Source organism: Callospermophilus lateralis, chromosome 1 (genome assembly GCF_048772815.1).
Source record: "Callospermophilus lateralis isolate mCalLat2 chromosome 1, mCalLat2.hap1, whole genome shotgun sequence".
NCBI classification, from domain to species: Eukaryota; Metazoa; Chordata; class Mammalia; order Rodentia; family Sciuridae; genus Callospermophilus; species Callospermophilus lateralis.
In genome coordinates, this window is record NC_135305.1 from 16,345,636 (window position 1) to 16,360,826 (window position 15,191).

Here is a 15,191-nt window from a genome sequence, read left to right on the forward strand (position 1 = left end):
GGGGGTAAAGGTTCCCAAGAGGGAAACCTCAGCCAACGGTCTAAGGAAGAGTCCGGAGGGACGGAGGAGGCAGGGAAGCTCTGAGGCATTTCTCAGAACCTCTGCGCTCTCCGGAAACCATCTCACGTAAAAGATTCTGTCCTGGCCCTACTTTGACACTAATTGACAATAGAACGTGGGACGTTTTCTTATGTGTAAAATGACGTCTCTTGTAGGTTCCATATTTTTAAGATTCCACACTCAAGGGACAACAGGGTGTGACAGGGTAGGACTTTACCACCCACTCTCTCCCAGCTTCAGAACATCTCAGAGTGACCTGGCTTCTGTTCCAATTCTCCTGAGTCCACGTGCAAGGAGGGGCCCTTTGCCGGACCACCCCATCCTCCCCCTCTCACACAAAGGAGAACAGAACTGCTTCTCTGAATGCAGGAACAGAGCCCTTTACCTGGGGTCGGGAAGGACGCTCTGGATGGGATCCTCTCATCAGAGTGGCTGTGTGCACAGTGTCGGGCTGTGGCCGCCCCTGGCCCCACCTCTCCGTGCCTGACTGGCGGCCCTCTTTATGCTTTGGTTCCGAGACAGCTGGAGCAGCACTTGGGGCTCGGGGCCTCATGCGACTGGGACATAGTGTAATAGCACCCTCGGCGCTGAGCAGCCTCAGCCCACGATCAGGAGGGTCCTGGTCTTCTTTCCACTCTTCCACGAGTTCTTCTAAGATCTGCACAATGAAGCTCACCCATGAACCCCAGCTTGGCTCCTGGCAGGTTCCTCTTCCCTAAGGTTGTTGGGAGGTGAGGGGGAGTTTTATTCCTGATGGGTTTATTTCCTTCTAGGACTCTGTGGAGGAGTGGCATCCTGCTCTCTGTGCCAAGGGAGAAAGGTTTAGTAAATCAAACGTCCTTAGACAGTCATGCTGGGTTTTGTCTATTTGTTTGCCATACTGAGAATTGAACTCGGGGCCTTGTGCATGTAGCCCCGAGCTACACTGCCTCCCAGTCCTTTTATTTATTTATTTTTTAAAATTTGAGACAGGAGCTTGCTAAGTTTCCCAGGCTGGTCTTGAACTTGAAATCCTCCTGTCTCAACCTCCTAAACTGCTGGGATTACAGGTGTGGCCACTGTATCTGGCTGGTGTGCTGTCTTATTCTGGATACTTTCTGACCAAACACAAGCCAGTCATCTGAACTCTGAACATGAAGGTAATCCCTAAAGGAAGATAAGACATAATGATACACTTGAACTCCCCCCCACAGGTTGATATCACTCTACCCATTTCATCCAGACCTCCAATTACACAGATACCAGTGGAATTATAATAAGTAACTCATGGATAGCCTGGCAGTACCTCAAATAAGTCCATCACCTTTCCCCTCCTGATACAATGATGTCAATGTTCATTCCGGCCACCAGATGTGTAATTTCACAAGTAGCTGGGCTACTGGCAAGTCACACAATTCTAGTCCCAGTGATGTGGAGGCTGAAGTGAAAGAATTCCCCAAGTCCAGGAGTTTGAGGCCAGCCTGGGTAACAGACCTCATCTCAAAAACAAGCCTTGGATTCATCTTCTACTTGTTCTTGTTGATTATCCTGAACCTGATTTCTACTCTCTCTTTCTGTTTATTTTTTCAATTTATTAGCATCTACTTCCTTTTCCTGGGAGATAAATTAATCTGCAATGGATTTCAGGGTATGAATAGCAGATCATATTCAATACTTATTGAAATATTTAGAAGCATACCCCACACTGCTGACTATTCTTTCCCAGTGTGAACTTATATTGTACTATTAATTGCTTTGTTTTCCAGCTTTTGTGAATCTTCCCAGCCTCTTGAGATCAGAGACTATTTCACAAATCAGTTTGCAAGGGGTGTGCCCTGCAGTCCCCAGGGATAGGTGCAAGGGGCAGAGCTGGTTGATGTGGAGGCTGGTGGTTGGCCCAGGGGGTCCACTAGCTGAGGGACTGGCCCCACACAGCATTCTCACAGGATTAATGCAAATACAGAGGGCAGCAAAATCACAAGTGAATACATGTCACAAAACTTTGGGGTCCCTCAAGTTGTTCAAACCAAAAATATTACATCATGAGAACCATAGTTCTGTAGTTCTGTATCCATCTGACTTTGCCGGTGGTCCTCAATATGTGCTCTCTAAATGAAGGAGGGAAGGAAGAAAAATTAGGACTTGGAAGGGAGAGAGAAGACGGGCAGACGTGGGAGGAAGTGACAACAAGCTGGCACTTAGCATGGCATTATTTCCCTCCTCTTAAGGTTGTCGAGGCCATGGAGATCATGTTGATAGCTGTTGTGTCTCCTGTCATCCGCTGTGAATGGCAACTGGAGAACTGGCAGGTGGCATTTGTGACCACGGTGAGTATCTGCTTCCTGTGCCAGGAATGAGCTAACCGAGGGCCTGGGCACCCTTTCCCCCACTCCACAGGGCTGAGAGCCAAGAGGCGCCTCATCACAGGGAGTGTTGGCGCCTAACGCTCGCTGGTTTTGAGGCCAAAGCTAGCATTTGATGCTTTTCTCCTTCCCACGGGGGTGCATGACCTTGATCTGCTTGCATTCCAGCCTAGAGCAAGAGCCCAGAGAAGGGAGAGTCGGAGAACCCTTGCATCATGAGTTCATTGAGCGCTGAAGTTGGGTGACCAGGAAGCTAATCAGTTGAACCTTAGTGACTTAGCAAATACCCTCTTTGAATTATGGCTCATTTGACTTTTCTCAAAGACCGTTATGAATAGCCTTATGAATTGTATGACCCAATTTTGCTACAAAGTGTTATTAAGCATATTACCTATCATTCTTTCAAAAAGCAGGTAGTAAGTACCAAGTAATCACTAGTAGACTGTGTGCGTGTGTGTGCGTGTGTGTGTGTGTGTGTGTGTGTGTGTGTGTACACAAAGGTGCCCAAGCCAGGGGTGTTTGTTTTGGAGACTACAGAACGTTCCAAGTTGCTCAAGCAGAAAGGGAAAAGTGGGAGAAACCGGAGGTGAGTTTTCCTTCATGGAAGGTGCCAGAAGTGCCTCCAGTCTTCATAGACCCCATTCTGTCTAAGCACTGTTCCCCAACATTGGGCCAAATTGCAAAAACCTTCCAAGCAAGATATATTTGACAAGATTATGTATAAGTTTTCAAATTACCATTTTGTAGAACAAAAATCAATTTTATGTCAAAGCATTATTTTTATTTATTTTTTATTCTAATTTGTTATATATGATAGCAGAATGCATTACAATTCATATTACACACATAGAGCAGGTTGTACACAAAGTAGAGTCGCATTACTCATGTCTTCATACATGTACTTAGGGTGATGATGTCCATCTCATTCCACCATCTTTCCTCCCCCATGCCCCTCCTTTCTCCCCCCAACCCCTCTGCCCTATCTAGAGTTTGTCTAATCCTCCCATGCTCCCGCTCCCAACCCCGCAATGAATCAGCCTCCTTATATCAGAGAAAACATTTTTCATTCGGTTTTTAGGGATTGGCTAACTTCCCTTAGCATTATCTTCTCCAACTCCGTTCATTTGCCTGAAAATGCCATGATTTTATCCTCTTTTATTGCCAAATAATATTCCATTGTGTATATACACCACATTTTCTTTATTCATTCATCTACTGAACGGCATCCTAGTTTGGTTTCACAGTTTAGCTATTGTAAATTGGGCTGCTATAAACATTGATGTGGCTGTGTCCTTGTAATATGCTGTTTTTAAGTCCTTTGTGCATAGAGCAAGGAGTGGGATAGTTGGGTCAAATGGTGGTTCCATTCCAAGCTTTCCAAGGAATCTCCATACTGCTTTCCAGATTGGCTGCACCAATTTGCAGTCCCACAAGCAATGTGTGTCTTTCCCCCCACATCCTCGCCAACACTTATTGCTGTTTGTATTCATAATAGCTGCCATTCTGACTGGCATGAGATGAAATTTTAGTTTTGATTTGTATTTCTCTAATTGTTAGAAATGTTGAAAATTTTTTCAAAATTATTTCATATTTGTTGATTGATTGTATATCATCTTCTGAGAAGTGTCTATTCGGTTTCTTGATTGGATTGGTTTTTTTTTTTTTTTTTTTTTTTTTGGTGTTTGGCTTTTTGCATTCTTTATATATCCTAGAGATTAGTGCTCTATCTGATGTGCGTGTGGTAAAAATTTGCTCCCATTCTGGAGGCTCTCTCTTCACCTCACTGATTATTTCTTTTGCTGAGAAGATGCTTTTCAGTTTGAATCCATCCCATTTATTGATTCTTGATTTTAATTCTTGTGCTATAGGAGTCTTTTTTATTGGTTGTTCAAAACATTACAAAGCTCTTGACATATCATATTTCATACATTTGATTTAAGTGGGTTATGAACTCCCATTTTTACCCCAAATACAGATTGCAGAATCACATCGGTTACACATCCACATTTTTACATAATGCCATATTAGTAACTGTTGTATTCTACCTTTCCTATCCTCTACTATCCCCCCCTCCCCTCCCCTCCCTTCCCATCTTCTCTCTCTACCCCATCTACTGTAATTCATTTCTCTCCTTGTTTTTTTCCCATTCCCCTCACAACCTCTTATGTAATTTTGTATAACAATGAGGGTCTCCTTCTATTTCCATGCAATTTCCCTCTTCTCTCCCTTTCCCGCACCTCATGTCTCTGTTTAATGTTAATCTTTTCCTCCTGCTCTTCCTCCCTGCTCTGTTCTTAGTTGCTCTCATTATATCAAAGAAGACATTTGGCATTTGTTTTTTAGGGAGTGGCTAGCTTCACTTAGCATAATCTGCTCTAATGGCATCCATTTCCCTGCAAATTCCATGATTTTGTCATTTTTTAGTGCAGAGTAATACTCCATTGTGTATAAATGCCACATTTTTTAATCCATTCATCTATTGAAGGGCATCTGGGTTGGTTCCACAGTCTAGCTATTGTGAATTGTGCTGCTATGAACATCGATGTGGCAGTATCCCTGTAGTACGCTCTTTTAAGGTCTTCAGGGAATAGTCTGAGAAGGGCAATAGCTGGGTCAAATGGTGGTTCCATTCCCAGCTTTCCCAGGAATCTCCATAATGCTTTCCAAATTGGCCACACCAATTTGCAGTCCCACCAGCAATGTACAAGAGTACCCTTTTCCCCACATCCTCGCCAGCACTTGTTGTTGTTTGACTTCATAATGGCTGCCAATCTTACTGGAGTGAGATGGTATCTTAGGGTGATTTTGATTTGCATTTCTCTGACTGCTAGAGCTGGTGAGCATTTTTTCATGTACTTGTTGATTGATTGTATGTCCTCCTCTGAGAAGTGTCTGTTCAGGTCCTTGGCCCATTTGTTGATTGGGTTATTTGTTATCTTATTGTTTAATTTTTTGAGTTCTTTGTATATTCTGGATATTAGGGCTCTATCTGAAGTGTGAAGGAGTAAAAATTTGTTCCCAGGATGTAGGCTCCCTATTTACCTCTTATTGTTTTTCTTGCTGAGAAAAAACTTTTTAGTTTGAGTAAGTCCCATTTGTTGATTCTTGTTATTAACTCTTGTGCTATGGGTGTCCTATTAAGGAATTTGGAGCCCGACCCCACAATATGTAGATCGGAGCCAACTTTTTCTTCTATCAGATGCAGAGTCTCTGATTTGATATCAAGCTCCTTGGGGCTGGGGGTGTGCCTCAAGCGGTAGCACGCTTAGCTGGCATGCGTGTGGCCCGGGTTCGATCCTCAGCACCACATACAAACAAAAATGTTGTGTCCGCCGAAAACTATAAGAGTCTTATTAAGGAAGTCGGAGCCTAATCCCACATGATGGTGATATGGGCCTACTTTTTCTTCTGTTAGACACAGGGTCTCTGGTTTAATTCCTAGGTCCTTGATCCACTTTGAGTTTTGTGCATGGTGAGAGAGAGGGGTTTAATTTTATTTTGTTCTGTATGGATTTCCAGTTTTCCCAGCACCACTTGTTGAAGAGGCTAGCTTTTCTCCAATGTATGTTTTTGTTGCCTTTGTCTAATATAAAATAATTGTAATTATGTGGGTTGGTCTCTGTGTCCTCTATTCTGTATCATTGGTTTACCAGTCTTTTTTGGTGCCAATACCATGCTGTTTTTGTTACTATTGTCTGTAGTATAGTTTAAGGTCTGGTATAGTGATGCCACCTGCTTCACTCTTTAGCTATTCTGGGTGTCTTATTTTTCCAGATGAATTTCATGATTGCTTTTTCAATTTCTATGAGGAATGTCATTGGGATTTTGATTGGAATTTCATTAAATCTGTATAGTGCTTTTGGTAGTATGGTCATTCTGACAATATTAATTCTGCCTATCCAAGAACAAGGGAGATCTTTCCATCTTCTAAGGTCTTTTTAAATTTCTTTCTTTAGTGTTCTGTAGTTTTCATTGTAGAGATCTTTCACCTCTTTTGTTAGGTTTATTCCCAAGTATTTTTTTTTTTTTGAGGCTATTATAAATGGGGTAGTTTTCCTTGTTTCTCTTTCAGAGGATTTGTCACTGATATACAGAAATGCCTTTGATTTATGGGTCTGCTACTTTGCTGAATTTATTTACTAGTTCTAGAAGTTTTCTGTGGAATTTTTTTGGGGAGGTCTTCTAGGTATAGAATCATATCATTGGCAAATACTGCTAATTTGAGTTCTTCTTTTTCTATCTGTATCCCTTTAATTTCTTTCATCTGTCTAATTTCTCTGGCTAGAGTTTCAAGAATTATGTTAAATAGAAGTGGTGAAAGAGGGCATCATTGTCTTGTTCCAGTTTTTAGAGGGAATGCCTTCAATTTCTCTCCATTTAGAATGATGTTGTCCTGGGGCTTATCATGGATGGCCTTTATGATGTTGAGTTGTGTTCCTGTTATCCCTAGTTTTTCTAGTGTCTTGAACATGAAGGGGTGCTGTATTTTGTTGAATGCTTTTTCTGAGTCTATTGAGATGATCATATGATTCTTTAAGTCTATTGATGTGAGGAATTACATTGATTGGTTTCTGGATGTTGAACCAACTTTGCATCCCTGGGATGAATCACATTTGATCATGATGTACTATCTTTTTGATATGTTTTTGAATTTGATTTGCCAGAATTTTATTGAGAATTTTTGCATCTATGTTCATTAGAGAGATTGGCCTGAAGTTTTCTTTCTTTGATTTGTCTGTCTGGTTTTGGAATCAGGGTGCTATTGGCCTTATAGAATGAGTTTGGAAGTGCTGCTTCTTTTTCTATTTCACAAAATAATTTGAGGAGTAATGGTATTAGTTCTTCTTTATAGTCTTGTAGAACTCAGCTGTGTATCCATCTGGTCCTAGGCTTTTCTTGGTTGGTAGGCTTCTAATGGTGTCTTCTATTTCATTGCTTGAAATTGATCTGTTTAAATCATGTATATAATCCTAATTCAATTTGGGCAAATCATATAACTCTAGAAATTTGTCAAAGCTTTCAATATTTTCTATTTTATTGGAGTACAAGTTTTTAAAATAATTTCTAATTATCCTTTGTATTTCTATAGTTTCTGTTATATTTCCTTGTTCATCATGGACGTTAGTGATTTGAGCTTTCTCTCGCTTTCTCTTTATTAGCTTGGCTAAGTGTTCGTCAATTTTATTCATTTTTTCAAAGAACCAACCTTTTGTTTTGTCAATTTTTTCAATTATTTCTTTTGTTTCAATTTCATTGATTTCAGCTCTGATTTTAATTGTTTTCTGTCTTCTGCTTTTGGGGTTGATTTGTTGTTCTTTTTCTAGGGCTTTGAGATGTAATGTTAATTCATTTATTTGTTGACTTTTTCTTCTTTTAAGGAATGAACTCTATGCAATGAACTTTTCCTCTTAGTGTCTTCATAGTCTTAGCCTTCATAGTGTCCTAGAGATTTCGATATGTTGTATCAGTGTTCTCATTCACCTCTAAAATTTTTTAATCTTCTCCTTGATGTCTTTTGCAACCTATTACTCATTCAGTACCATATTATTTAGTCTCCAGGTGTTGGAGTAGTTTTTATTTTTTTATTATTGATTTCTAATTTCATTCCATTGTGATCTGATAGAATGCAGGGTAGTATCTCTACTTTTTTGTATTTGCTAAGAGTTGCTTTGTGTCATACTATATGGTCTATTTTAGAGAAGAATCCATGTGCTGCTGAGAAGAAAGTGTATTTGCTCATTGATGGATGAATTATTCTATATAAGTCTGTTAATTCTAAGTTATTGATTGTATTATTGAGTTCTATAATTTCTTTGTTCAGATTTTGTTTGGAAGATCTATCAAGTGGTGAAAGAGATGTATTAAAGTCACCCAAAATTATTGTGTTGTGGTCAGTTTGACTCTTGAACTTGAAGAATTTGTTTGAACATGATGTTCCATTGTTGGGGGAATATATATTTATAATTGTTATGTCTTGTTGGTGTATGGTTCTTTTGAGCAATATGTAATGTCCATCTTTATCCCTTTTGATTAACTTTAGCTTGAAGTCTACTTTATTTCATACAAGGATGGAAACTCCTTGCTTCTGCAGTCCATGTGAGTGGTATGATTTATCCCAATGTTTCACTTTGGGTCTGTGTATGTCTTTTCCTAAGAGATGAGTCTCCTGGAGGCAGCATATTGTTTGGTCTTTTTTTTTTTTTTTTTTTTTTTATCCAATCTGATATCCTATGTCTTTTTATTGGTGAGTTTAGGCCATTAACATTTGGAGTCATTATTGATACATGATTTGTAATAGCCATTTTTGTTACTTAACTTGACTTGGTTTCTCCTTTGATTAATTTTTCCTTTAGTGTAATCCCTCCCTCTGCTGATTTTCATTGTTGTTTTTTCATTTCCTCTTCATGTAATGTTTTGCTGAGGATGTTTTGTAGTGCAGGTTTTCTAGCTGTAAATTCTTTTAACTTTTGTTTATCATGGAAGGTTTTTATTCCATCCTCAAATCTAAATATTAATTTTGCTGGGTATAAGATTCTTCGTTGGCATCCATTTTCTTTCAGAGCTTGATATATGTTGTTCAAGCATCTTCTATTTTTTTAGGGTCTGGGTGTCCTGCGTGGGAGCAGCATCCGGGATTTCTGCTCGGGTATGTGGCCAAAAGTTCTGGGCGCGTGCTGATGCTGCTGGTCCTGCTTGGGCACCCAGTAGTCCTGTGTGGGCGAGTCGTTGGGAGCCCTACTCTGAGGCTGAGGCCTGGAGCCCTGGACAGGCACGGTGACTGTGATTCTCTCACGGGAGAAGGAATACCGCTCGCAGAGAAGCAGAATTCTCACTGCTTGAGTCCCAGGTCCCAGAGTGACACAGACTGCTGCCCCTCTCTGCCCCACTGTCTTGGACCCCCCTTGAAAGCATGATCGACTTCACAGTCACGTTTCTGAGCCAGTGGTGCTGAAGTGCACTTTCTGTCACAGAACTCTGCTAAATCTTCTTTCTTAATATCGAAAGAGGCTCCTGATACATGGAAGTGTCGGAAGCCATGCTCTGGATGGTGGACAGTCACTTAGGGCCTTTAAAGAGGGACGGGGTTCATTTTCCAGGAAACAAGGCCAGAGGAGCCATGCCGGTGAGGTGACAGTTATAGTTAATGGCAGAATGCACGGGGGTGAAAATGTTCTGGAATCTCTTAAGAGATAACATGATCCAAGGGGGTCAGAGAGACGCACAGTGAGGAGAAAAAGTTTGACTGACTGGGAGTCTGGAGCTGGTTTTTATGAAGACGGGACTTATTGGAAATATGAGCAAAGCTGCCCAAGACTTGTTGACAGGAGGGGTTTACTGGGAGGTGGATCGATAGTGACAGGATGGCAGTAAGATGGCCGTGGCCCTGAGGAGGATAAGTCTCCTTGAAAATTAGGGTTTGAAACTGGTAGTGGAAAATTCCGGAATCCCCCCTTCTCCCAGGCTATGAGGGCCTGGGCAAAGGAGCAGCCCTGGCTGCTCTTTTTTTGTTGTTGTTGTTAGAATTTTTTTTTTTTTTAATATTTATTTTTAGTTTTTGGTGGACACAACATCTTTATTTTCTATTTTTATGTGGTGCTGAGGATTGAACCCAGCGCCCCACGCATGCCACGCAAGTGCGCTACCGCTTGAGCCACATCCCCAGCAACTTAACCAAATTTTGCTGTGAAATTTAATCTGTTCTGGGTACCAGGGAAAAGTTCCCCTCATCTGAGTAACTGATCTGAGTCCTTCTTCCAGATAACATGTCCTATATGCCCAATTATGTTCCTTTTTTGTGTCTTGCAAGCTGGGAAATTTGGACCCCAGGTTCATGCCTGGTCATGGCAGCAAATCCTTCTCGAAGCTCTATTTCCCTTGTTAAATTCCTTTATAATTTTGCTTTACTGGTAACTTTTTTCTAAAGCTATCTATAATATTTTTAGGAAAAGAACTAGAGATTAATAATTAACCAAATTCATCCCCATTGCCAATCCAATAATTAAGACACAGTTTTGAGAAAAAGGAAAAAGAAGGTTTTTGTTTTTTTCCCCCAGAATCAGTATTTTTTAAAAATTTATTCTTGCATTTTATTTTATTTGTTTTAATTAGTTACACATGATAGTACAATGATCTTGACATATACATTTGAATCAGATGGGATATATGGAAAAAGAAGTTTTATCGCCTTGCTGGCAAAGGAGAAGCACAGGGGACTCCTGTCCCAGGGGCTGTGATTCCAGCTGTGCCCCAACAGGGGTCAGAATTCACTTGTTAATTTGGGAGATTTCTTAGATCTTCTGGTGCCATCCCGGAAATCTGAGTTACTGTTCCTGTGATGTGTGTATGTGGTCAAGGGCAGATATCGCCCCCTGGGATGGGGAAGAAGGGTAATTCTGTTTCCCCAGAGATCAGGAATGGGAAGATTAGGGAGAAGAGAAAAGCAACCTGTCTGTTTTAAAATGAGCCTCAGTGGTGGAGGTGGGTCTTTGTTCCAAGGTCTCGGGCTTGTAATAAGTTATTTTTCCCCTTCTGCGCAGACCCTGTAGTCATGGTTGGAAAGCATTACGTGTTGACCTTGTGTCTTTAGGGTAACTTTACAAGTAATTTTAACTGCTGTGCACCCCAGTGGGTTGATGATAGGTAGGTACATCTCAGCTCCTGAGAATGTCAGAGACTGGTTCCACATCGGCATCCGTCACTTCTGCAAAATCACAGGACACATGTTTACAGCTCACATTTGGTGGGTGGTTGCAACAACATCTCCTAATTTTGCCTAAAGTGGTTCCCGTATCTGCCGTTGACTGATGACTGGTTCCTCCAGCTCCTTTTCTGTGGCTCACCATTCAGATTTCTCTAGGTAATGAAGCTCACTCAGAGATGGCTGTCCCACTGAGGTCCGCACCTCTTCCTGTCCTTTGGTCTGTCTGTCTTTCATCCTCTCGGTTGAGTCCTCTCTGGCTTGAGCAACTACCTGCCCCCCCCAGCTAGCTGACAACACAGAACGGATTAAGCCAGGAAGCAACATTTTTGCAGCCCCCAGAGCTACACACCTCCTAACTCCAACTCCACATTCCTCCCAACCTGGCCTGGGCAATTGTTAATTGAGGATATTACTGGAATAAGTTTGGATTGTCTTTTACTCAAAGGCCAATGTGCAGAAGATGAGGTTTGATGGCAGGGGAATCATAGTCACCTGCCCAAACCCAAAGAATGAGCTTGGAGAAACGAGGTACAGTGGAGGCAAGGTTTTAATGGGCAATCTTACAAGAGCGGTGTCTAGGTGAACAGGCACACTCAGAGAAGTTTCAGTTATTATTATTATTATTAATTTATTTATTTTGGTACTGGGGATTAAACTCAGGGGCACATGACCACTGAGCCACATCCCCAGACCTATTTTGTATTTTATTTAAAATCAGGGTCTCTCTGAGCTGCTTAGTGCCTTGCTGTTGCTGAGGCTGGCTTTGAACTCTGGATCCTCCTGCCTCAGCCTCCTGAGCTGCTGGGATTACAGGTGTGCGCCACCAGGTCCAGCCCTACAATCAGCTTTTCTCACCTAGTAGGCAAGGTCCCTCCTCTGGTTCCTGACTGGTTAACTACTGTGGGGATCACAGTCTTTCAGGATGTCGTGTAGGTTTTACTGTCTCCTATTAGGTTAAAGAATTGCCTTCAGCGGTCTCCACCTTCCTTGTTCTCTGGTGGTGGCAGGAAGCCCTTGATGGGCTGGGTACATTGGGGACACAGACTCAGTTTCTCTGTTGGTCAGGCCAGTCCCTTCCCCCACTTCCTGTTTGGATGGACTTTGATCTGTCACTTTGGGGCGTGAATTGCTGGTGGGTACTCTGTTCTATTCCCCTCGGGCTGCTTTTCTTACATCCCTAGTAATTTTTTTTTTTTTTTTTTTTTTTTTTGAGAGAGAGAGAGAGAGAGAGAGGGAATTTTAATATTTATTTTTTAGTTTTTTTGGCGGACACAACATCTTTGTTTGTACGTGGTGCTGAGGATCGAACCCGGGCCGCATGCATGCCAGGCGAGCGTGCTACCGCATGAGCCACATCCCCAGCCCCCCTAGTAATTTTTATTGTATATTTTCCCAAGTGTTTTTCATTTAAAGCTAAATCCAGTATTCTGGAAAGGGACCACTGGACTTTGTTTCTCACAGTGGGAAGCAATCAGGATTTTCCAAGGACTTGCATCTTGGAAGATGGGCTTGACTTTGAAGTTCCATCTTGTGGGGATCAGGGGTGCAAAGGGCTTTTATAGGGGGGAAAGGAGGAGCAGGGGGGAGTCTGTGTGTGGGGTGGGGCCTTCCTCAGCCAGGACATGGGTCTCCTTTTTCCTTCTCTGAAGTAATGGACGCCGACTTTCTGGGACTGGCTCCTGTGGTTACTTTTGTGATCCTGGGGATTGAACCCAGGGATGCTTTACTACTGAACAAAATCTCCAGTCCTTTTTATTTATTTATTTATTTTTAAATTTTGAGACAGCATCTGACGAGGTGGCTGCGGCTGCCCTTGAACTTGTGATCCTCCCACCTCAGCCTCCTGAGACTACAGGTGTATGCTCCTTACTCACCCATTTTCTGTAGTTCTTTTTAGATAAATTCCTTTTCTACAAGTTAAACCTCACCGTGGTTTACATGTTTTGTGCTCACTGACCAACAGCATTAATGACTAACTCTAAAAAAGCTAAAAGAGGTTGAGCAGTTTGCATTTTCACCATTTAAGTAGGGCCTTTCTTTAAATTTGGAATGTGGGGCAGAAGGGAGGGAGGCCAAAGGGAGCAGCTCTGCCTAGGATAACTGCAGACCAGCCGCCCTGGGAAAACCGAGGACGGTGGGTGAGTTACATCCCTCACGTTTTGTGAATCGGGGAGTTAGTGCTGGAGAAAGAAAGTGAAGCAGAAGAGTCCTGCTTTATACTAAAAATAAGCCCCTGAAGAAAAGGGCAGAGCTCCAAGGGGCCTGGGAGGGGGTCAGTTTTGTGACGTCCCAAACAGGGTTACAGGAGGGCAGGGCTTTCGAGCTTTGGAGTTAACACGGACTTTGAGTCAAGGTCTCTGTCCTAGAAAGTACAGGGCACCGGGCACCATCTTGGCTGATGTCATGGAGGAATATATAGGATGGCTTTGTTTGGGGTTCCCTGGGGACAAAGTGCTTTTGTCTCCCCTGTGAAGGGGAGGAAGGGGGAGAAAGAAGAGCGAGCTGCAGAGAGAGACGGCCTTCTCGCTAAAAAAGTGCAAGAAACAAAACTCCTGTGTTTTCCTTTGACTGTCCTGGAGGGGACCAGCCAGGGAGCCTGGGCAGGAACGGCCAGAGCAGCTGGAAGTGCTGGGAGGCAGGAAACCCGTGGCCACGGCACAGACACCTGCTGGGTGGCCTTCCATGAAGACACTGGCGGCAGGGCTAGGTTCTTGGATTTTTTCAGGATTCATGAGCCACTGTGAGAAGAAGAAAAATGAGCAGATCTGCCTGGGGATTCATATTTGCTTGGAGGATTTGTTGGGTGGTGGTGGTGGTTGGTGGTGGTACCAGGGATTGAACCCAAGGCGCTTAACCACTGAGCCCCATCCCCAACCCTTTAGATGTTTTATTTAGAGACGGGGTCTCACTAAGTTGCTGAGGCTGGCTTTCACTTGTGGTCCTCCTGCCTCAGCCTCCCAAACCTCTAGGATAACAGATCTGCGCCACCATGGCCTGGCAAGATTTTTTTTTTATGGATGCTTGGTTTTGCTGTTGGCAGGGAGTTTATGTTTACTTGTAATCACATGAAGGAAGAAGGCTCTTAGAGGCCACTGCCTGTGTTGGAATAAGGCAGAGCAGGAAGGAATAGAGAGCTCTTTTTAATTAGAGTAGAAATTCACGACTGTAGTCTGAGTCCAGTAGAGACCATCATCTGGGAGCAGAGGCAAAGCAGTTACCCGAGTTTCCTGCTCTGTGCACCTGGGGATTGTTATTGTGGTCCTAGGCCAGAGTCCAATACACCGGGTCTAGTCACTTGCTCCAAATAATCAAAGTAATCCTAGCAGCTTGGGAGCTGGGGCAGGAGCATCACAAGTTCAAAGCCAGCCTCAGCAACTTAGGCCCTAGGCAACTTAGTGAGACCCTGTCTCAAAATAAAAAGGGCTGAGGATGTGGCTCAGTGGCAAAGCGCCCCTGGGTTTGATCCCTAGTACCCCCTGCCCCACAAAAATGAATTTAATATTCAGGACAGCAATGTCACATTGCAAGGGGACTAGGGTACTCAGCTCTGTCTTGGGGGCGGGGATTTAGTTTTAGTTTGGGGTGGGGCAGGAGGTGCATGGTCTACCTGTCCTGGTCAAACTGGTCTGATTGATCATCTCGATGGTCATGACTATGATGAAGAAGTTCTGTTGCTGGAGGCTGACGCAGGAGGATCACAAGTTAGCCCCCACCCCCAGAGTTAAAATGGCTGGAGGTGTGGCTCCGTGGTGGAGCACCACTGGGTTCAATTGGGTAGGTGTCCCTGCTGCCTGGGGTGTGGTTTCCACTCTTGTTGCAAGATGTTTATCCTTTAGGCCTGTTGCTCCTGGAATCCAAGGTGACCCCTGGAGGGAGGGACCCAGAGAAAGGACACATTAGAAAGGCAGCGTGGCCTTTGTTCCTCCAAGTTTAGGGCAATGACTGAAGATTCCCAGCTGCTGCTCCGGGCGTCTGGAGCAGGGTGTTATGGAAGCTGGTAGCTGACAGCCCGTGGATTATGGCTCCGCTCAAATCTTGAAAATACCTTAAGTACTCTTCATCTTGGTCCCTCAGCCTCAAGAGGGGAG

At 43.1% G+C, this 15,191-nt stretch overlaps 1 protein-coding gene across 1 annotated transcript in view; it reads left to right on the forward strand.

Annotated features, from left to right (window-relative positions):
* Svopl (SVOP like) overlaps positions 1 to 15,191 on the forward strand; it is a 50,476-nt gene that overhangs the window by 1,547 nt on the left and 33,738 nt on the right. Inside the window, exon 3 of the mRNA XM_076853200.2 lies at positions 2,268 to 2,366. Coding sequence (XP_076709315.2) covers positions 2,268 to 2,366 — 99 coding nt within the window. The remainder of the gene's footprint in view (positions 1 to 2,267; positions 2,367 to 15,191) is intronic.